Source organism: Scleropages formosus, chromosome 4, assembly GCF_900964775.1.
Source record: "Scleropages formosus chromosome 4, fSclFor1.1, whole genome shotgun sequence".
NCBI lineage: Eukaryota > Metazoa > Chordata > Actinopteri > Osteoglossiformes > Osteoglossidae > Scleropages > Scleropages formosus.
Window position 1 is genome coordinate 33,198,688 of NC_041809.1, and position 23,767 is coordinate 33,222,454.

The 23,767-nt window shown below is 41.6% G+C and overlaps 2 protein-coding genes across 2 annotated transcripts; both read left to right on the forward strand.

Moving 5' to 3' along the window:
• The first annotated feature begins 1,333 nt into the window (after positions 1-1,333).
• On the forward strand, positions 1,334-7,176 carry LOC108934215 (E3 ubiquitin-protein ligase RNF14). Its single transcript, XM_018751775.2, has 8 exons — positions 1,334-1,401; positions 2,869-3,027; positions 3,156-3,286; positions 3,940-4,440; positions 4,551-4,779; positions 5,061-5,233; positions 6,079-6,209; positions 6,647-7,176. The coding sequence occupies exons 2-8, from the start codon at positions 2,877-2,879 to the stop codon at positions 6,705-6,707; spliced, it is 1,377 nt and encodes a 458-aa protein (XP_018607291.1). The 5' UTR covers positions 1,334-1,401; positions 2,869-2,876; the 3' UTR covers positions 6,708-7,176.
• Positions 7,177-10,884: 3,708 nt separating this feature from the next.
• LOC108934468 (NEDD4 family-interacting protein 1-like) lies at positions 10,885-20,561 on the forward strand. The gene is made up of 8 exons (XM_018752337.2): positions 10,885-11,133; positions 14,051-14,138; positions 15,564-15,694; positions 16,457-16,544; positions 17,250-17,374; positions 18,593-18,659; positions 18,880-18,985; positions 19,288-20,561. Exons 1-7 carry the CDS (start codon positions 11,104-11,106, stop codon positions 18,981-18,983), a joined length of 633 nt encoding a protein of 210 aa, XP_018607853.1. The 5' UTR covers positions 10,885-11,103; the 3' UTR covers positions 18,984-18,985; positions 19,288-20,561.
• Positions 20,562-23,767: the final 3,206 nt, after the last annotated feature.

The following is a 23,767-nucleotide window of genomic DNA, read 5'->3' on the forward strand; positions in this document are numbered from 1 at the left end:
CTTGAAACTTCAAATAGAAAATAGTATGTAAAAACTGAATATCTAAGTAAATATTTCTTACAAATGAATAAAGTAGCCAAGGACAGTACATTCAAGTACTATTATAATCACAAGCAGGGTTAACGTGTATAAAATGTTTTAGGTTTTTATACAGTATTATAGAAGTTATGGCCTAAATGCATCATGCTTAACATATTAAATGGGAAGTGATGGTCCACCTGGTCAAACCTCCTATCGTGGTCCAAATTGCCCACTGTGAGAAGGCGGCATGGAGGCACAGCAGCTGGGTGGTGGTACAAAAGAACGTGGGTTCGATCCCCGTGCAGTTTGCATGTTATCTCCGTATCCTTTACATTACGTTTATTTGTTCAGCAGACGCTTTTCTCCAAAGCGACTTCCAATGAATTCTATATAGCGTTATCAGCCCATGCACCTTATTCACCGCGGTGACTTACACTGCTGGATACACTACTTACACTGGGTCACTCATCCATAAATCAGTGGAACACACTCTCTGTGTCACTGACACACTATGGGGGAACCTGAACAGCATGTCGTTGGACTGTGGGAGGAAACCAGAGCACCTAAAGACTTACACTGCTAGATACACTACTTACACTGGGTCACTCATCCATAAATCAGTGGAACACACTCTCTGTGTCACTCACACACTATGGGTAAACCTGAACAGCATGTCTTTGGACCTGAACATGTCATTGTCTTTGTCTGCATGGGTTCCCTCCCACAGTGTAAAGACATGCTATTCAGGTGGACTGGTGACTCAAATCACCCATAGTATGTGAGTGACAAACAGGAAGTGTGTTTCACTGGTGTACGGATGAGTGACTCACTGTAAGTAGTGTATTAGCAGTGTAAATTGCCTTGGATGAACATGTTACATGGTGTGGGATGAAACTACTACCGCACAGTTCAGCAGTTCTTTTGGAGACAATTATCCACTAAATGAATAAACATAAAACTTCCTATCCTGAGTCCAGGTGATCACCTTCCAGGTAAGCTGTGCCATACAGACAGCAGGTCATCTGGGCACTGAGGTACATCTGACCGTGGTGGACCAGTGTAGCCCTGGCCTTTCTTAACTGCTCATTGGGAGCTTTAAGCAACGACCTTTGAGTCAAAACTAAACAAAAGTCTTTTTATATTCGCTTAAAAAAATTACACAACTTTAGCTTTGAGGGCTTCGGCTCGCACTGCTGTTTTTTTCCACACAGGATCCCGCCGGTCTTCGCAGTAAAATATGTCGGTCGAGACTGTTATATCGTACGCCAACCAATAGGGGGCGCGCGTGTTCCCGCCGACGGCTCGCGCTCGCCTCTCCCAAAGCTCCTGTGTGCCGGCAGCTCGCCCTGCTCCTTCTTCCTCTGACTGCGGATTTCCACGGTAAATCTCACTTGTCGGCCACCTGCGCGTGTTACACACAACGTAAAACGACACACACGTGTGTTTGTCGTCACAGGAAAGTGCAGCACGGAAGGGGGTTCTGTTTTATTCTTTTTTGCTACTATATTCCATTCTGAGGCCCACACACACAGTCGTGTCGGTAGATGATGGTTCATACTACTTGCTCACCGCGTGTTGTTATCAACTTCGAAGAATAAAACGCACGTAACAGCTTATTTTTATTAGCATTTTCTTCACTTTTCGGTTTTCCTCGTTTGATTTCCGTCGGTACTTGTTACTATTGTCGAGTCGGTGTGGAGAATTCCTTGGCGGCCACAGAAATCGAGCACCTAGAAACTTCTGCCCTCCACGTACTAGTCGGACTTTTCCTGAGGGGGCGGAGGTGCCTCCAGGCGAGATCGCGAGATACGTCACGTGACACACTGATCTGTCCTTCCTTGTGGTGGTGGTGCAGAACCTATCCCGGAATCACTAGGGTTCGGGACACCCTGGACAGGACACTAGTCCATCGCAGCGTGGCCACGCATGCACACACACCATAGATAGGCAGTTAGCATTGATTTCTCCTGAAATGGATGTTTTTTGGGCTTGACTGAGCTGTATTTGAATCTATACTCACACAGCCTCTCCAAAAGCTTCAGTTATACAATGAAATACTAATGATAACGATTACATTTATTTATTTAGCAGATACTTTTCTCCAAAGCAACTTCCAATGAACTCTATGTAGTGTTTTCAGCCCACACACCTTATTTACCGCGGTGACTTACACTGCTAGTTACACTACTTACGCTGAGTCACTCATCCGTACATCAGTGGAACACACTCTCTGTGTCACTCACACACTATGGGTGAACCTGAACAGCATGTTGTTGGACTGTGGGAGGAAACCAGAGCACCCAGGGGAAACCCCTACAGACACGGGGAGAACATGCAAACTCCACACAGACTGAGCGGGGATCAAACCCATCTCCTCTCGCACCACCCAGGTGCTGTGTGACAGCAGTGCTACTCGTTGTGCCGCCATATTTGTGTGGGTTTCCTCCTGCTTAGCATAAAAACTCGACGATACGGGCAGAACATAGAAACAGAAACTCCATACACACTGAACGGGGATCGAACCCACATCTAGTCGCACAGGGAGTTTTCACACGATTACAAATTTTTGCTTACAATAGTTTCACGTTTTCACACGATTACAGTAACAATAAGTGCTTGAGTGAATGTCTGGTCTCTTGTTGAGATCTGAATTCATCAAGAACCTACTGAAATATTTGATAGAGGAATGGCAATAATAATGGTGATCAGTGAGCAGTGTTATGTGCTTCAGAAAATATCAGGGTAGTTGTTTACCCTATATGCAGCCAATTCAACAGGTACAGGACATTGGTTTTAAAACACTTAGAACAGGTGTGATGCTGATTTTAGTTTGTGTTCTTTTTTTAGGAATGTAAATGTCGAAAGATCAGGAAGCCCAGGAAGATGAGTTGCTAGCTCTAGCAAGCATTTATGATGAAACAGAGTTCTGCAGAGCAGAGTCAACTCCAGGGGGTGAGATCCAGGTCTGCCTGGAGCTCCCTAAGGACTTCAAAATATATGTTAAAGGTAGGAAGGGTGGCTATGATTTTGTTTTGGATACCTGAGTGTTTACAGTTAATTTCAGACTTCACTGTAGCTGTTGGGTAAATGTATGGCATGCAAAGGTCAATCCTTATGTTTTTGGATGTTGCCAGGAGACAAACAGAGAGAATATGGTGTGCTTTTTCTACCTCCTCTGGTGCTGAATTTCGAACTCCCTCTGGATTACCCATCAGCCTCTGCACCTATATTTACTTTGAGCTCTAAATGGCTCTCAAGGACACAGGTGAGCGAATGCAGCTACTGGTGGGTTCTTAATTGTTTTGTAATTTCAAAGATATCCTCCGATTGACTTTTTTGAAAATGACCAATCTGAGTCATTCATATTTGAATTTTCTGCAATTTAGTTCTGACTTGTACCTGAAATGATGCAAAATCATTACTTCAGTAGTTTGATTTTAAAGCCAGTACACACCAGTTTGTGCTCTGGCATTTATTTTTTTTAAGAAAGCTCATGAAGTATGAACATTTTTTTTTTTCTTAAATTAAAAGTGATAAATGCCAAAGCACCAAGCATGTGTGACATTACCTTGTAAACAGATCTATCAATTACTGTGTTTTTTTTTTTTTTTCTCCTCTTTACATCAAAGTTGGAACACATGCTTCATAAAATAATGTGACAGATGCACATTTTTGCCTTCCTTGACACTTGCCTAGCAAACTGAGGTTGTGTGAATTGGTCACTGCAAAAATGCCAATCTTACATATTGTTTGTAATTGTGTTTTGTTTGCAGGCCTGATTCTATTAAATAAAGCTTCTAAAAATATTTAGTTAAATTCTGTTTTGTTTTTAGTTTTGATATAAATGACACACAGGTAAATGAGCAGAGCCAGGGGACACACTCTTGAAAATGTTTGCATCCCACCTCTGTTTTCTAGCTAATGGTTCTGTGTAGACGCTTGGACGAGCTGTGGCTGGAAAACCAAGGCAGTGTGGTCCTCTTCTCCTGGATCCAGTTCCTGAAAGAGGATGTCCTCAATTTCCTTTCAATCCAGTCCCCACTGGAGGTTGCCAGAGCCCTTCCTGAGAGAAAGAAGGGTGAAGCCAGTATGACGAAGGAGGCGCTCACAGAAAGGGGAAAAAAGAAGCCATTAGACTCGCGGGCAATAGTTGAGGTGGACCCACGTGCTGACATTCTACCTCAGCTCCTTGACTTTGATGAGGCTCAACGACAAAAGGCCTTTGAAGGCAAAGTATTTAGCTGTGGCATCTGTTTCACAGAGAAGCTGGGCTCCAGCTGCCTTTGCTTCAAGGAATGCAGTCATGTGTACTGCAAGGCCTGCATGAGTGAGTACTTCCAGATCCAGATTCGGGATGGGAATGTCCAGTGCCTTAACTGCCCCGAACCCAAGTGCAAGTCGGTGGCCACGCCTTCACAGGTGCACACCCTTTTCTTTTGCATTGAGGTGGAATGTATGTGTGGCCAAGTCTGCGCTAAAGATTTTTGTCCTTTGTCTTCCTTCCCATGTTAACAAAATTTAATTCACAGGTCAAGCTTCTGGTTGATGAGGAGCTGTTTGCACGCTATGATCGCCTCCTGCTCCAGTCCAGCCTGGACCTCATGGCTGATGTGGTTTACTGCCCACGCAAGATGTGCCATACAGCTGTGATGGTGGAGCCAGATACTACTATGGGAATCTGCACTGCCTGCCAGTATGCCTTCTGCACCCTGTGTGAAAGGGCCTATCATGGAGTTTCTGCTTGCCAGGCTACAGCAGGTATGGGAAGATGTATGTAGACAGGAAGACACTTTCCTAATTATGTTGAATATATTAATTGCTTTCTTTCAGATGCATGTTCTAAATTGCAGCAAACAGACTTGCATTTACACCTTATAGTGTGGCACTTTTGTAATAGGACACCAGCAATATACATGATTGATTGGCTGTTCTCCTTGGAGGGTGTCATCCTTTTGCCTTTTTAGAAGTTTTAGAATTAATGTTAGTAGTTGACACATCTGAAGAGGTGTTCATGAAGATTTATTGTTATTGCACATAAGAGGAGCTGCGAGGCCTGAGGGATGAGTATATGTCGGCAAGCGATGACAAGAAGAAGTTCCTTGAGCGACGCTATGGTAAGCAGGTTATCCAGAACGCTGTGGAGGAATCTTTCAGTAGGGATTGGCTGGATGAGAACTGCAAAGCCTGCCCACGCTGCGGTGCCAACATACAGGTGAGTGAGGTGCTTGGGCAGCCACCTGTGGTAGTGCCATAGCGATATGTCCTAGGACCACAAAGGTATGTGTATGGCAGAAATGAGTAGTAGTGAGTTATATTTACACTGTTACCTGTGCTTTAGCACATTTCTGGAGAAACAGTATTATTTATTTATTTTTAACAATTACACTTTTTTGGTCAACTATATTTTTACTTGAGCAGTTTAGGGTTAGGGCATTGCTCAAAGGTTATAAAGCAGAATCTGACAACATTTAGGCTTATAACAACTAGAATAAATAATCACTTTGCTACACTACTGCTACATTACTATTGCATAAAGGGTTAGGATTTCTCTGCATTGAGACCAAAGTGGAGTTTAGTGTTGACCAGTCAGTTCAGTGTCTGCTTTGTCCTGCCTTGATTGATAACACAATTATTTTCTCAGGCAGCAGCTAACATCACTGAGGGGAAGAACTTAAATCTCTTTAAGTTTAATTTTTTTTTTTTTTTTTTTTGTATGGCATAGTTTGTATAAATTCGTGAACAGTTATTCAGCAAGTCACTGCTCTTTCTGCTTTTATAATTTTAAATCACTGCAGTAACACCGCTTTTGAGTGTTGTTTTTGACTGCCTACCCACTGTTGTGTAAACTGTTTTGTTTGTACAAAACAGAAAAAGACCTGATGATTATAAAAGGGAATTTGTGGAGACAGTGGTATTAGTCTAATATAAGGAGTAATATTGTATGAAGTGATTTGTGTCTTTCAGTGATCCATTTCACAGTGCTTCTCAGTGTTATCGTAGGTGTGGAGGCCTGCTTTTGTATGTTAACCAATCTATATGTGTGCTGTCATCATGTAGAAGATCTATGGCTGTAACAAGATGACCTGCACCTCCTGTAAGCAGTATTTCTGCTGGCTGTGTCTGAGTTTGCTCACTCGGGGAAACCCATACAGCCATTTCGACAACTCATCCTCACCGTGTTACAATCAGTGAGTATCAGCCACTTTGCCAAAGGCTCAGTAAACAGCATGATCTGAAAGTAATTGAATTGGAAGATTTCAGAAAAATTATGAACTTTTTAGTAAAAGTTTTTACTTGACAAAATATTATTCCACTTGATTCCACTTCCATCCTGTGGGGGGTTCAGTGGCGCAGCGGGTTTGGCCAGGGCCTGCTCTCTGGTGGGTCTGGGGTTCAAGTCCTGCTTGTGGTGCCTTGCGACGGACTGGTGTCCCATCCTGGGTGTGTCCCCCTCCCCCTCCAGCCCTGTGTTGCCGGGTTAGGCTCCGGCTTGCTGCGATCCTGCTTGGGCCAAGCGGTTTCAGACAATGTGTGTGTGTGAGTGTGTATACACTTCAATCCTAGTGAAGTCTGAATATTTATTCACACAAATGGCCATTCTCATGTCTTGTTTTCCTTGTTTTAGGCTGTTCCAAGGAATGGATATTGATGAAGGTGATGCCTTCTGGAGCGATGAGGATGATTGAGGCAGAGTCCCTGTACCTGTTTTACAGCTTTAAGCACTTTAATTCATGTGTATTTGACAACCTGCTCATTGGTCTAATGGGTAGAAAAACGTCATCACTTTTTTTTTTTAATTCCATCATTGCTCATCTTTATTCGCTTTGCTATGAATTCTTACTTTAAAAGAAACCAAAAATTGAAGACAGTTAAAACAGTGCTGGTAATCATTTAGAAAGGGTTTTTATTTGCAGTCAGTTTAAATCATACTTACTTTTTCAGGTTAAACCTAAGGGGACTCCCCCCCCCCCCCCCCAGCATCTTTATCATCATGTTTCCTGATTATATCTTTGCAGTGGTGTCTATAAAGTGACATTTAAAAACTAAAGTGTAGGGCTTGTGATAATCTCTAGGTGGAAATTTGTTGCAAATACACATCTAATAAACTGAAAACAAAGCATGATGTTACGAATGTAAATAAAATGATAAAAATTCTCTCTAGCTCACCATCATTTTGGCAGTTATGAAACAAAGTCTTTGCATGTTTTTGTCATCAAGTAGGTTAGGAGTGGCCTTAATATTGTGCTGTTCTCCGTCATGCTCTCGTGATGCTCCTGTCCCTCAGACCAGACTCCTCGGGATTTGAGTATGAATTTGTTACATTAAATTTACATTTATTTATCTAGCAGACGCTTTTCTCCAAAGCAGCTTCCAGTGGATACTTTGTAGTGTTATCAGCCCACACACCTTATTCACCACGGTGACTTACACTGCTAGATACACTACTTACACTGGGTCACTTATCCATACATCAGTGGAACACACACTCTCTCTGTCACTCACACACTATGGGTGAACCTGAACAGCATGTCTTTGGACCTGAACATGCCATACATTAGTGGAACACAGACACCATATGCTGTTGGAGAATCAAAGAGAAGATGGACAGTCACAGGGTTCTACAACTGGATCCAACTTTACCTTCATGAGAAGCTTGGTCTACAAAGGCTATATGAAAAAAGACAACAATAAGGACCAAACTTTAATAATAAAAATAATGCCTAAAGATACTCTACACAAGAAAGTATTATGTACTAATAAAATATAAATGGTATCTGTGACATGATTGTTCTTTCCCTGTCACACAGCCAGATGAGGCGAAACATACCCCGGCCCTCCAGTTTAATTGGAAGAACGGCATTAAACCCAAAGGCAGCATCTTAATCCTGAATTTGAGTTTGCCACCTACACCCTGTGTTTTCTCACTTCGCTCAGCGAACGTGTAAAATTCTCCTTTAGCCACTATGAAATTGAGATTGTTTGCCACCATCATAACAAGAACCACACAGGTACAATTTACCCTGCTCTCGTTAAACACCGCACCCCCGAGAAGACACTGACGCCGCAATCATTGTAACCTGTCCTGATTTTATTTTCCTGTTAGAAATACAGCAAATCATCCTAGCCTGAGTGTGCTTGTGTGCATGTATACATACTATATAAACTACTTCTTTGACTTCTTTCATTTGAATTTATTGCCTTCCTTCACTTTCAGCATGAATTAAGTACAAACCCCATTTCCAGAAAAGCTGGGACACTTTCTAAAACGCAATAAAAACAAAAATCTGCAATTTGTAAATTCTCTTGAATGTTTATTTAACTGAAAAAAGTACAAAGAAATGACTTTTAATGTTTTGGCTGACCAACTTGATTGTATTTTGTAAATATAAGCAAATTTAGAATGTGATGCTGTCGACACACTCCAAAAAAGTTGGGACAGAGGCAAAATTAGAGTGAAAGTTTATAAAATATTCAAGTAACTGCGTTTTGGAAGTTTCCACAATAAGCAGGTGAATTGGTAACTGGTGAGGGTATCATGACTGGGTCTAAAAGAAGCATCCACCAAAGACACAATCTTTGCAGACAAGGATAGGGCGTGGCTCACCACTTCGTGCCGAACATTGTGAGAGAATTGTCAATCAGTTCAAAAAGAATGTTTCTTGATGCAGGCTTGCAAAGAATTTAGGTCTTTCACCATCTACAGTACATAATATTTATGTAACCGTGAAAAGATTCGCGGAATCCGGAGAAATCTCGGTGCGTGAAGGGCAAGGCCGGAAACCACTAATGAATGTGCGTGACCTTTGAGCCCTTAGATGGCATTGCATGAGAAACCATCATGCTACTGTGATAAATACAGCCACATGGGCTCGGGAGTGCTTCGGCAAACCGCTGTCACTTAACACAGGCCGCTGCTGCGTTCAGAAATACAACCTGAAACTCTGCTATGCAAGGAGGAAGCCACACATCAGTTCTATGCAGAAACGCTGCCGAGATCTCTGGGCCTGAGCTCATCTCAGATGGTCTGAAAGGTCATGGAAACGTGTGCTGTGGTCAGATGAGTCCTCGTTTCGGCTTGTTCTCGGGAAAAACGGATGTTGACTTCTCCGTGCTGAAGACAAAAAGAACCATGCAGACTGCGAGCAGTGAAAGGTGCAAAAGCCAGCATCTGTGATGGTACGGAGGTCCATCAGTGCCCACGGCATGGGTGACTGCCATATGTGCGAAGGTACCATTTACACGGAGGCGTATATTGGGATTTTAGAGAGACATATGCTGCCATCAATGCAACATCTTTTCCAGGGAAGCCAATGGTTATTTCAGCAAGACAATGCCAGGCCTCATTCTGGACGTGCTACAACAGGGTGGCTTTGTGGACACAGAGTGCATGTGCTTGACTGGCCTGCCAGCAGTGCAGATCTGTCCTATTGACAATGTGTGGCACATCGCAAAGAAGAGAATTAGACAATGACAATCATGGACTGTTGAGCATCTGAAGTCTTGTACCAAGCAAGAATGGGCAAAAATTCTGCTTGCAAAACTGCAACAATTAGTATCCTCAGTTTCCAAATGATTAAAAAGTGTATTTAAAAAGAAAGGTGATGTAACAGAGTGGTAGACATGCCTCTGTCCCAACTTTTTTTTGAGTGTGTTGCAGGCATCAGTTTCTAAATTTGTTTATATTTTAACAAATAGAATTAAGTTCATCAGTGAAAACACTGAAAATCTTTTCTTTGTCCTTTGGTCTGTTAAGTAAGGGTTCAAGTGAATGAACAGATTACAGTTTTTAATGTTTTTTTGCATTTTTAGAAAGTGTCCCAACTTTTCTGGAAATGGGGTTTGTACTGTTTGTAATGCCTAATATAACAGATACAATGTAACATCTTAATTTCAATGTTTACAATAATACGATAGAGCTGATATATTACCCTATAAACAATTTACCCATATTGGTGACTAAATGATTGTACTAAATAATAATGGTAATACTTAATTTGTCAGTTATACATTTGTGTTAAAAAAGATCTGGAACTGATTGTAATGCCTAGAATAACACATATAATGCAACGGCTCTTGCATCTGTGTTTTTAATAATACAATAGACCTAATATGTTACCCCATCAACAATGTTATTGTTACTCATATTGATGACATTGTAAATAATAATAATGGTAATACTTAATGTATTAATTAATACTTGATGTAATACTTAATGGGTGGCATGGCGGCCTAGCGAGTAGCCCTGCTGTCTCACAGCACCTTGGTGGTGCAAGAGGATGTGGGTTTGATCCCCGCTCAGTCTGTGTGAAGTTTGCATGTTCTCCCCATGTCTGCGTGGATTTCCTCCGGGCGCTCTGGTTTCCTCCCAAAGTCCAAAGACATGCTGTTCAGGTTCACCCATAGTGTGTGAGTGACATAGAGTGTGTGTGTTCCACTGATGTATGGATGAGTGACCCAGTGTAAGTAGTGTATCTAGCAGTGTAAGTCACCGTGGTAAATAAGGTATGTGGGCTGATAACACTACATAGAGGTCATTGGAAGTCACTTTGGAGAAAAGCATCTGCTAAATAAATAAATCTAATGCACACATTTTTGTTAAAAAATTAAAAAAAAAAACAGCTGGAACTGTAATGCCTAGAATAACATGTAACCGATCTTGATTTCAGTGTTTATAATATAAACCTAATATATTACCTTATTCACAATGTTACCCATATTGATGACTAAAATGACACTACTAAATACGCTAGGTAATACTTAGTTGTAAATTTGTGGTTTTTTTTTTAAAAAGTAAAATAACAGCCGGTGAAATACAGACGTATTACATGTGTTTGGTAAGAAGACAGTGCGGAAACGAAAGAAAAAAGGAGACAGTAAGCGTAGCGCGCGCTGTGCGGGGGCAGCGGCGGTACTTGCGCTCTCGAAGCGTTTCCATTACGCGACACGGCTCCGTTCGCGGCGGCGGTGTTGTATCCCGACGAAGGGAGGAACAACATATTTTTCTTACACGGAAAGATTTTTCTTCATTTATTGTTTTGTTTCTGGCCGCGGATTTCTGAACACATTTAAGCACTTCTCCTAATGGCTGAACAAAGCAGCAGATACCAGCAGGTGAGCGAAAATGCGTTTAGCGCCGGCCGGTCCCAGTTCGTCAACCCGCCATGTCATTCGCCAGCGCGGGCGGCAGGCGGCAGGAAACAGCGGGGATGATGCGCTCGCCGAAGGCCTCGTTGTTTTGAACGTTGGATTTGTGTTTACCCGTGTTTGTCTGGGTGAAAAAAGGTCACCACGGCATCAGCTCCGAGTTTTCCGTGTAAAATGTTTTATTGTAAAGGCACACTTTTGTAACAGTGGTATATAATCGTGTCAGCAGTTTCAGTTTAACGAATCTGGACTAAGAGTGAAACCATTGTTTCTGCGTACGTAGCAGGTAAAAAAAAAAAAAAAAAAACTGTTTTGTGTCATTATGTCGTGTTCGCCGCGCACACACTTATGCTCCACTGAGGATGTAATTGTAACTAACGACGTATTTTCGAGGTAAGTGGTAGCTAGTCGTGTTCCGACGTACTTAATTTAAATCGCCTTATGCGTCGGCGCCATCATTGAGCCTCCGTCGTTGTTGTGCGGCCTCGGACGGAGACGCGCCGAAGCGGCTGAACTCAGTCTGGAGGACAGCGACGACGCGAGTAAAACACAGTACGAGTTCCGTGTACATTACTCATTCAGCTGTTTTTCTCCAAAGCGACTTAGTTACGGTGTACAGTATCTCCAATAATTTACACAGCTGGGTTATTTTCACTCGAGTAAATTAGGGTAAGTCCGTAGCTGCTTGCTCAACGCAACGGCTGCGAGGAGGGGGGATTCGAACCTGTAACCTTCTTGGGTCTGAAGGCAGTAGCCCTATCGCTCTAATGACTACTCTGCCATGATCTGCTACTGTTTGAGGGTGAGTTCTACTGGAGCAATTCAGGGTAAATACCTTCAAGGGTGCTACAGCACTAGGTGGGATTCAAGCCTGCGACCTTGGGTCCAGAGGTAACAGTTCTAACCACTACAACATCCCCTGCCCCTGTATGAGAGTTATTTTTACTGGAGCAATTCTGGGTAAATACCTTACTCAATGCCACTACAGCAGGAGGAGGGGGATTTGAACCTGTGGGTCCAAAGGCAGCAGCTCCAACCAGTACACCATAAGCTGTACCTGTTTTTTTTTTTTTTTCCTTTTTCTCTTCTCTAAAATATTTAAAATTAGATACATAGCACACGGCTCTCAAATGGATATAATTGGATATTTATTATAACTTGACTGTGGATAGTTCTCAGAGTTGGTGTCAGACATTTAGGAAGCTCAGTGTTTTGAGCTCTGTGTCCACCAGGTGGGAGTGACCCCACACTATTCTGTATTTCAGAGAGCCTCGCCTTGTTTGTAAATACAAAGTAACGATGTTCGTTTCTTTTCTCTGTAGTTATAAGGGTGGTGATCTGGGACACATCGTAACTCTAGAGACACTAGCATTGCTTAATAATGGAGAACCATATGTATAACTGTGTGTGTATATATGCGCATATATATATTATACAAACAACATAAAATGTTTGTATATATAAATATGTATGTATGTGTATATGTAATTTTGTATATATAAATTGGGCATGTGATGTATATTTGTTCATATGGTGTCATGTGACAAATTGACTGTACTCTACAATCACGTGTCTGTAGCCAAATCTGTCCTGCTGATGTAATGCATTTTTTTTCCCCCCTATTGTTGTACTTTTGTTGTATATTTGTTTGTGGCTTTGGAGAAAAGCATCTGCTAAATGAATAAATGTGTAACACTGATGCTCGGGAGACACGTTGAAAGGAAGGCGCTGGAAAAGTCGGTTCCATATCGTTTCTAGACTGCGTGCAGCTGCTCGCTGTCTGCAGGACATAGGTTCAGAACACACACGCACACACATGTGTAACCGTCTCTTGGAAAGAAGCTGTAGGCCAGGTATGGTTGCAGTAAAACTGGTTTGTAAAATGATAGAACTGGTTTTTGAAAGAGGTGAGGACAGCAGGTAACATAGTAGTGTTATAACTGCTGCCTTCGGACCTAAAGGTTGCAGGTTCAATTCCTATCTCTGGAGGTATTACTCTTATGCAAGGAATTTACTCTGATTTTCTCCAGTAGAAATTACACTTGTGTTGGGACAAGTAATGCTGTAATAGAACTGCTGCATTTGGACCCAAAGGTTGCAGGTTCAAATCCCACCTTTGGCAGTTGTACCCCTAAGCAAGGTATTTGCTCAAGTAAAATTACAAAGCTGAATAAATGGGTAAAGAATTGTAGGCAGAGTAACACAGTAAGTTGTTTTGGGGGGGGGGTGCATCAGATAAATGTAATAAGCACTTATGTATATTTAGGTGTGTGTGTATGCATGTCAAAAAAAGCTTTTTTTTTTTAAATTTTAAAAAGCTCCTGTTACCAGAATTGCAGTACTTTGGATGTAATGTGAATTTTCCATATTAAGACAGACTCCGTTTTCATAACTTCATACCTTGTTTACTGTCCTGATTTGAACTGTTGTTCAAATTCCACTACTTATAACTCTTGTCATAGATGTTTTGCATGATACTTTGTGTATATCCCTCCATTTAAGACGTTGTGTACATTGTTTGTTTTTTTTTTTGATGTTTTATTAATAATGAGTCTCTTGACTGGTATTACTGCTATGTATTAGTGTATACAGCATGTTTATTGCAGGCCTATTTGAACAGCTTTGTTTGTGTCTCCTAATCTGGATTTTCAGAGTAATAAAAATAACTGTCAGAGCTGAATGATTATTATTTATTACTCGGTTTTGTTGTTGACGTGACCACCGCTTTTTAGCTTTACTAACTAAAAACTCGCAGAATGTTTTCTGAGTTCCTCTAGCAACTCATTCTGTGTTATTGTGCTCTTACTGATTGAGAGAACAGGCCTGTTCCTCAGTGATCAGTTTAAGGGCACTGGGCTCTCTAAGCCGCTTCTTTCGCCCGCAGCTGCCCAATGAGGAAGAGCCAGGAGAGGATTCCCCGGTGTCAGCCGATGCCCCCCCGCCCTACAGTAGCATCGCAGCCGACAATGCAGGTAACATCTTCGTGCTGTGCGAGATCTCCTGTTGTCTGGTGTTACCGCAGTACAACAGCATTTTGCCTAGTCCGGCGTTTTGGTTTTCAACACAGACTTGTGTTTGTGCTGAGCAGCATTCGTAGCCAGCAATGTCTGAATTTTAAATTTTAACCTATATCACACTTTCAGCTATGTATGTAGAATTATTAGTCATTATTCAGCTCATATTTTTATTGGAGACTGCTTACAGTGTTTAGTTTGTATTAAGGTCCTTATCATTACACTGTTCTGTCTGCAGGGTATGCTTACTGTATCAGTTCTGGATAAATACATTGATCAAATGTGGCAACAGAAGCAGGGATTCCAAACCGGGACCTTATGCTCCCCACTGGCCCAATATGTATTAAAATATATATGTGCGCTGTTCCTGCTCCAGTGACTCACTCCTTCGGATCAGAACACAGGAACTGAAATTCTTTAGGGGGCCCTTCTGCTTTGTGCGTTAAGAACTACTGTATTCGTCTGTATCTCTATCTGGAGAGGGGCAAGAAGACTAGTAAAAGGAACCAGTAAGAAGTATTAGTTTTTTTTTTTTTTTTTTTTTCTTTCCTTTTTTTCTTTTAGAAAACTGTCAGATTTCTAAATGAGTTTTAATATTCCTGCGTGTGAATCGGATGTATATTGTCAATAAAGATGTGACGGAGCTGATCGAAATCCGTGTCCATCGAATTCAGTTTTGAACGTATAAATCGGTAGGGATGCAGATGCAGTTTTTAAAGAAAATTTAAAATGCAAAGTCTCGTTTTTACTAATCCGCATGCACGTATCAATTAAAAGATATTTATTTGGTGTCTGACTCCTGTGTGTAGAGCTTTTTCCCTTTCAGCAATTCAAAAAACACTAGTTTATGCTCAGATATTAGTAAGAATGTAAGCATTAATTTATATCGATGTGAGTATTTCCACTTAACTTGAAACAAGCTGGAAATATGTGGATTTAATAAATCATCTTATGCTGCAGAAAAGACCACAATGACATACATGGTATACAAAATCTTAGAGTAGGAATAATGCATTTCACTGCATAATCGATACGCGAATATACGTGCAAATCATTGAGTAGTGATTCACATATAAAGGTGTATAGCGGTACGCCTGTAGTACTGTACAACCAATTATGTCATCACCTGTGTACAGCAACACATATAAAAATAAAGCTTATGATGAACTATGTTGCTTTGATTACTCCCCCTCCCACACATCAAATTCGTATCCACTGAAAAAGCGTTGATAAAATTCTACAAACTTCGGATTTGCCAATAACGTTCGCAGTTCAACAACATTTGAATTGGAACTTTGTCACATCCCTACAAAGCGAAATGATGCGGTGTTAGGGTTTGCATGTCTGCAGCGCAGCTATTAACATGAGAAGCCCATCTTTCAGCTTATTTCGACTACAAGGAAGAAGCAGGGTTCCCCAAACCCCCTTCCTACAACGTTGCAACATCGCTTCCTTCCTACGATGAGGCCGAGAGAACCAAGGCAGAAGCCACCATCCCCCTTGTCGCTGGAAGAGTGAGTTCTCCACCTTCCTTCGCTCCTGTCCTCTTCCTTCTCTTCTGTATCTCGCCTTTTCTGAGTGGGACATTAGTCGTATGATTGATCAAATACTTGCTTGGCTTAAGGCACAAACAGTCAATGTTTTTGTTTGTGTTTCGATAACATCGATGAGCAGGTAAATACAGGCTCTGATCTGTACTGCTGATATCTTAACCAGTATACCTTTAATGTTTTGCCAATGGTAGCGTGACCATTTGTCACTTCGTAGAGCTACATTTGAATTTTGTAGCTGGAAGTTGTTCTGCTTTCTTTTTGCTCCATCTTTTTGTTTTTACTGGTTTATGTCTCTTTGCCACACAATGCTTGCGTACAGCACAGGGAACGACTGGACACTTTTGATGATGTAACACGCAGTTCTCTAGAGGTACAGTAAAAGTGGAAGTGTGGATGTGTAACTGAAACCTGTTCCAAAGGAAGGTCTTTATGTGGAAACACACTAGTACTCAAGTAATTGAGTTAAGAGAAGTAGTTAGTGGTAAACCTGCTTATGAAATCAGCTGTGGTGTTTTGTCTGTCTGTGTTTTCAGCTGTTCATCTGTACAATCTGACCTCATTATTGGTTTGATTTGATTTCTGTTGTTGCATTATTAAATCACAAAATATCATGGTAAAGGATTAACAAGCCAAATTTGCCCAGTGACTGAATATTTAGACTTTTTTGCATTTAATCTTCATTTAATAGAACTTGTATCTATGAATCCCTCTGTCTTTCTACAGGATGATGATTTTGTGGCCAGGGATGACTTTGAGGATGCTGACCAGCTGCGGATAGGCAATGATGGCATTTTTATGCTCACATTCTTCAGTAAGTGTACTGTCGTGGGTCTGATTCAACGAAGCACTGTCAAAGGAAGGTGCCCACTTGACAACCTCAATGAAATACCCATGTTCGCAACCTGTGCTTGATGTAGTAGTTGGGGGAGGAAATTAGACCGCTTGGTCCTGAGTCATGGAGATGTATGATGGCGATGCCGGATGTTTTTTCTTTGTTGCGTCATGGTGAAGTCACTTGGACTGTGTCATTGTGTATAGTGGTCATAACATAAACATGGGTTGTAACATTTTGTTCTGTTTGTGTTGAATGCAGTAAGTGTATTGAATCTGAACAAATTTACCCCGCTTAGTGAGTTTATCAAAATAAAATACAAGCCAGGTCATCCCCCCCTCCTTAAAAGGATCACCATGAAAGTACTACATTATGATCTAATTGTAGTTTATATTTATTCATTTAGCTGACAACTCTTTTCTAAGGCATCTTAGTGTTAATCTACCTACATTTAATTACCCATTTATATAGGCTGGTCATTTTACTGGAGCTTTGTGCTGTGTGTGAGCTTTGTGCCTGCCACAATACACTGCATGTTTAAATTATGGCCACTTGATGTATGCTGAATGAAGCCAGCTGTCAGGAAGGTGTTGAGTACAATGGAATTCTTGGAGACCTAGAGAATTGTGAAAGTTCTTCACAGTGGAAAGCTGCTCACTGCACATGTACTGTTTGCTCTTCCAGTGGCATTCCTCTTCAACTGGATTGGGTTCTTCCTGTCCTTCTGTCTCACCACCTCGGCAGCCGGCCGCTACGGGGCCATTTCTGGATTTGGCCTGTCGCTCATCAAGTGGATCCTCATTGTTCGCGTAAGAGCTCTTACCCCCAACACTGGAAATCTGTCTTTTGCAAACCCTCATTATTCTCACACCCTCTAACAATTTTGTGCTTAGAGCATTAACTTCTCACAACCTGTGATAATTTCAGTTGTTAGTAGTTGTTCTTTTACGTGTTTGTGTTTCAAAGACCCTTTTCTTTAAAGCGAACAACTCGGCTTGTACACGCATCCCTCATTTATTGGAGTTAATTTGTTCAGTGAAATCACTGTTAGGTAAATACTCAAAATGATGGGATAGAATTAACATGGTCTCTCACTGGAAAAAAAAAATCATCTCCCAGAAGAAAAATGTGTCACTTAGCATTAAGCAGAAAATCAATAAAAGTTTTTTTTTATGCACAATAATGGCACCAACATATTTTATGGTATTTGTAACCAAACATGTTATTTCTAGCTGGTTTTTTTGTTAATCTTTGATTCATTAGTTTATTAATGAAGTTGTCCAGTGCAGGGTTGTTGTGAAATTCAGCCTTGCAGTGGTTAAATAATAAGCAGCTGTCATTCTTGAGAAAATTACCAGATAAATTAATAAATAATAGTAATTGTAATGGTGATGATGACAAATGTACTGTTTTCAGTTGTGATATTGAATTGAGATTAATTGATAGTTTCAATTGGTTGAGATCATATTTGATAGGAAGTTGTTGTCTTGCACTAAGTATAATTTTTTTGTACATAGTTAAAAGGAATTATTGTAATTCTGTAATTTTCTTAATGGTACATTGAGTGTTTGTTCCGTGCCACTGTTGTGTTGACAAGAGGGGCGGGAGTTGTGTTGTTGTTGCAAGTTGCTGATATGGGGCAGAGTGCGCGAGGTTGTGGTTTTAGGGTCACGGAGGTACGTTTATGGCAGCGTAGTGCAACAGCAAGAATGCTGCTGTACTGAATTTATAATCCTGTTGCCTGTAAAAAGGAGCAAATGCAAATGATTTTGCACTGAAAATCTGAAAATAAATGTGTGTATTTCAATAATTCTACCACATTCTGCTGCCTACCTCACACCTCATAAAGGCATTAGTGATTAATGTGTCATTGATATGTTTAATTCATCCCTCACATAACAGGGTGTCGCGCAATTGTAAATTACTATAATGGCTTGTGAAAATATCTCCTTATATGTTATTTAAGATTTTGATACACATTTTTGTTAATGTAATGATCCCTTTTTTTTTTTATTTTTAATTTCCAGTTTTCGACTTATTTCCCGGGGTACTTTGATGGACAGTACTGGTTGTGGTGGGTGTTCCTGGTTTTGGGTGAGTATTGCAACTGAAAGTTTGTTTTTTGCTCCTAACACTGTGACAGTGTTGGCTCTTCGTATCTTAGGCTGTTGCCTTGGCATTTTGAAATCTAGCTGGCATTTATGGTTTACACGTTTTTATTTGTCCATTTTCTACAGTTGGTCTTGTTTTGCAGACTGGTATGTCAAGTCTTGGTTGAATCTGAGTAACTGAAGAGCTGTCTTCCCGTTTGTAGGATTCCTGCTCTTCCTCAGGGGGTTCATTAATTACGCCAAGGTCCGCAAAATGGCCGACTCCTTTTCCACCCTCCCTCGAACCCGAGTCCTCTTCATTTACTGAAGGTATGCCCCTGCAAATGACCTCACCTTACCATCAGATGGATGTTAAATGGCATTCGGCTGTTATACCTGTGAATGCGACTTTGTGAAGGTAGCTACTCAAACCACCACTCTCTCTGCCTGCTACCCTGAGGTTATTGATGAATATAAAAAAAATAGAGCAACAAAATGGTCACAAAACAAGAGCAAGATGATAAATGACATGAAAAGCTGCCACGTTGAAACGATTTGCTTTTTCAGTTCACTTTCCTGAATGTTTCCCAAAGACAACATGTATCAAATGACTTGTCTCCATTTCCTTGCAGGTGTATTTTGAAATCGAAACAAAAATCACTCCCCGTATTAAAGCCCCAGATGCAAAAGAAAAGAAAACAAAGCAAACTTTCGGGGAGACGTCTTCTGCACACCTGCAAGAAGTTCGGGGGGAGGTGGGGGGAGGGGGAGGAACAAGCCACAGAAGAAGAGAGAAAATTAGATTTAATTAACATTCTTCTGTTCATGAATGAGACATTAATTTTTATGTTTCTAAATGTACAACTTTACTAGTGGATGCTTACAGTTCTGTAGCCATTCAGTCATTAGTGACTAATGTTAAGTGCTATTTGCAATCAAGTTTGTGATGTATGAATAATGCCTTATACTGTCTGTCATCCGTCTGTCCTGGAGTCGCATGCTCATGGCCCTTATTAGCCAGTAGGGGGCAGTCTTGTTTCTCTTCAGTTTGATCACAATGCATTTAATTTGAAAAGGGGCTTAAGATAGCTATTCACAGAATTGTTTTAGGAGCAACATTTATAGCTCTGGCAACAAATTCCTGCACTTTTCGAAACAAAAATGGTTGCTTGACAAATTAATGTAAATTTTTTTCAAATTTTTTGAAGGAAGGAGCATTTCAGTTCCTAGATAGAGGAGCCTATGTATTGCTTGGGGCCGGATTACTTGGAAATACTCTGTGTGGATTTTGCTGCCATACCGGTACTGTATAGGAGATTCTGTTAGGTAAAGCGTACACCTTCACTATTTATGAAAAGATGGGTTTGGAAGTTGACATGTTCTTAGATCAATGAAGTAGGTTTCCGATGCATTGACTTTCGCTCGGTTTCATTGCCAGGGGGTTGAGCTCTAAACTCACTTGTTGACGGGGCTTGTTAAAGATGCGCTCTGGACCACAGTTTCCAGAGACCCAATGTGAGGTCTGCACTTTTCTGGACAGTCTTCCAGAAAATGATTCAAATATCATGCTTTACTAAGTGAGTAGCTTTACTACAAAGAATGTCCCTTTTTTTTTTTTTTTTTTTTTTCCCCCCCCCTCCCCCCCTCTTAAACTTCAGGGTCTTTAATTTAGCCTCCATAATCCTGCATTTCTGAATAACGGAGTATGTTGGTATGAAAAGCTAATAAAATGGAATATTTTATCCACATTGACTTTGAAGGTAAATTTAAACTTTTTTGGCGTATGAATTCACATATCGTCCACTTTCCTTTCTCACTGCATAATAATATTGGAGTTTTGCTTACAGAAATGTGTATTAATGTAAATATTCAAACTATGCTTAATAAATGTTGCTTCCATAGGCAGCACTTGACAGTGTGTTCCAAGTCCTTACATCACCTGTTTATTTTTTGATCAGAGAATAAAGTATATATTCAATATGGAGAGTGAAATATTACATATTTAATATTCTATGGAGAAACAAATTATTTTTATTTTTTTTTAAAAAAAAAAAAAAAAAAAAAAAAAAACCTGGACTGTGGTACTTGCTTTGTAGTGGTTGTTTCAAGCCCCATGTTCATGCCATCAAATTTTGGACGCATCTCCGGAGTTCGCCTTGGGACAGGATTTGAAGCTGTTATGCAAGAAACATGTGAGTACGTTTGCGGAGATGATTACTGTATGACATCTTTTCTTTGAGAGGTGCACGTATGAAATGTTTGCCCTGTACTCGGTGCCGACGGCGTCCGCAATTTTTTTTTTTCTTTTTCTGCTGTGCCTCAGCTGTCATCTGTTCTGTGTGTCTGATTGTCCTCTTCATGAACAATGTTTATTATTTGTTATTTAGGAAGCAGTTACTCACCTCAAACTGCGAGGCTCCTGTTGCCTCTGCGTGAACCGCAGTGTGTTCTACATCCTTTATTGCCGGGAGGGCAGGAGGTGAGGCATCGGCTCCTGAGTCGCTGTCTTGACATCCTGTCTGCTTAAGGTTTTGTGAGCATGTGGTGAAGCTGCTTCCTGTTTCCATGCCTCCTTTTGATACGTTTTGGCCGTTGAGATGCCCCAGATTGCCGGCTGGGTTGTGTGTGTCATCCAGGCTGCTGATGCTGTGCTTATTATATCTCATACCGGAGAGTACCTGGTAATGCCCGGTAAACTGGATGAGCTAGGAACCCACTTCCCTCCAGTTTGGCCACATCTGGGGTATCCCTGCGTTTCAGGGGTGCATCAAACCTCACCCCAGCACTGAGATTGAATTGTAAATCGAAATGATGATTAAGAGAACAAATTTGTATTCGCAGTTTCTGGTTCGAATCCCTGGAGGAGCCCTGCTCTGGCACTGCAACTTATTTAACCCTTGATGCTTTGGTGTTCAACTTCATTATTTATTCATTTATTTGATACTTTTCTCTAAAGCAGCTCACAGTGTTAAAATGATTTTTCCACACTTATATAGCTGTGCTCTTCTTACTGGAGCGAGTCAGAATAACTCCCATTGCTCAGAATTACTACAATGCGAACAGGGATAGAGAGGTAAAATGCGTGGATATGTGGAACAGCCAAGGAGTTCTTGATGCTCTCCAAATACGGGAAACACGTGAACAGTAGTTTAGCTTCAGCTGACACGGCAGTGTGCATTCTGTCCGTTTCATTCAACGTGCACAGTGTGACGTGTCAGATGCCGTATGCGGTGGTTACGCCGACTCTCCTCCTATGCGCGTGGCCTTTAGCAGCTGACAGGACAATGGGACCTCCTGTAGGTGCGGAAGACGTCATGCTGCATTTCCGCAGTGCATCGAGGGAAGCGGCACTTCTCTGACTCATCCTATCGGGGGGAGGGGGGCTGTAATAGTATGGTAGCCACTTGTCCCACTGTCATACACACCGGCTCGCCTAGATGCCCCCAGCCCATGCGTTTCAGAATGACTGAAAGACTGAATCCCCGGATGAGCCTTTTTTTGGATGGCCGAGTGTAGCCGTCACCGTGGGGAGGTGGGGGAGCCTCCCTGATACAGCTGGTCTGAATAGCTCTGACATGAGCTGGGTGTTGATCTCACCCTCTGTCACATCGTAGGCAGTGATGTGTGTTCCTTGTGCATCTTGACTCACTGTCTCAGGTGGCCATGTGTTTCAAATAATAAAGCTTGTGACACATTTACCTGATACTTCCCTCCTTAGCAACTTATAATGTGAAACGTACTTTACATACAATCATTTACTCATTTATACAGCAGGGTAATTTCACTGGAGCAGTTCAGGGTAAGTATGTTACTCAAGGATCCCACTGTTGGAGATGGACATGGAACCTGCTACCCCTGGGCCTAAAGGCAGCTATTATAACCACTACACTACCTGCTGTTCCCGCAGGCACGCAGGTAGTGTGTTTGTGCTGAAACAGGGTTGATCTTCAGTCTTATCTCTTCCAGGGTCCCCAGCGGTGCAGCCCAGGACCTGTTCGGCCGGACTCGTCATGCTGTAACTAGTCTTTCTTCCCTCCTCACAGTAACCAGACGGAGATCAGCGGAAACACGATCAGCATACCGAGGCGGGGGGAGGAAGAGAGGGGGTGGTGATGACTGTGGTCTCCCGGATGAGCGAGCTCTGTGGGAGGCAGGGTTGAGACTCACTCAGTTCACTTATGTAGCTGGAGCAATAGCTGGTCTACAATACCTAAGAAATTCTCTCAAAACCCAGCGCTGTGCATGATGTTTTTATTTTCATATTGTGATGGGAGGTTTTGCTCACCGGATATATTTATTCAGCAGACACTTTTCTCTAAAGCGACTTCCAATGAACTCTATGTAGTGTTATCAGCCCACACACCTTATTCACTGTGGTGACTTACATTCTAGATACACTACTTACACTGGGTCACTCATCCATACATCAGTGGAACACACACACACACACACACACACACACACACACACACTATGGGGGAACCTGAACAGCATGTCTTTGGAGTGTGGGAGGAAACCAGAGCACCTGGAGGAAGCCCACATAGACACAGGGAGACCATACAAATTCCACACAGACTGAGCAGGGATTGAACCCACATCCTCTTGTACCACCCAGGTGCTGTGAGACAGTAGTGCTGCTCGCTGTGCCACCATGCCAGCTGGAGAGGGTTCCTCTTCTACTATGTGAACAAATGCTGGAATATTATCCCTTATTCTTTCTGTAATGCTCAAAGAATATTTTTTTCCTGCATTGTAAATATAATTTAAGAGGTAATGGGCAGCCGGTAGCGTAGTGGTTAGAGTTGCTGCCTTTGGATCTAAAGGTTGCAGGTTTGAACTCCACCTCTAGTACTCTTGAGCAAGGTACTTGCCCTGAACTGCTCCAGTAAAATTACTCAGATGGGTAAATAACTGTAAATAGACTGACGTTCTCAGTTGCTTTGGAGAAAAGTCTCAGCTAAATGCGAATAATGTTACACCTATTAATGTGAAGTTTAATAAAATTATTTGCATTAATTTCACAGTCACGCTAATGTTTTGTGCTGTATAGTTATAAGCCAGGATGCCTGTTCCAGCTGGGAGAATTCGACTTTACGAGACGTTTCATTTAAC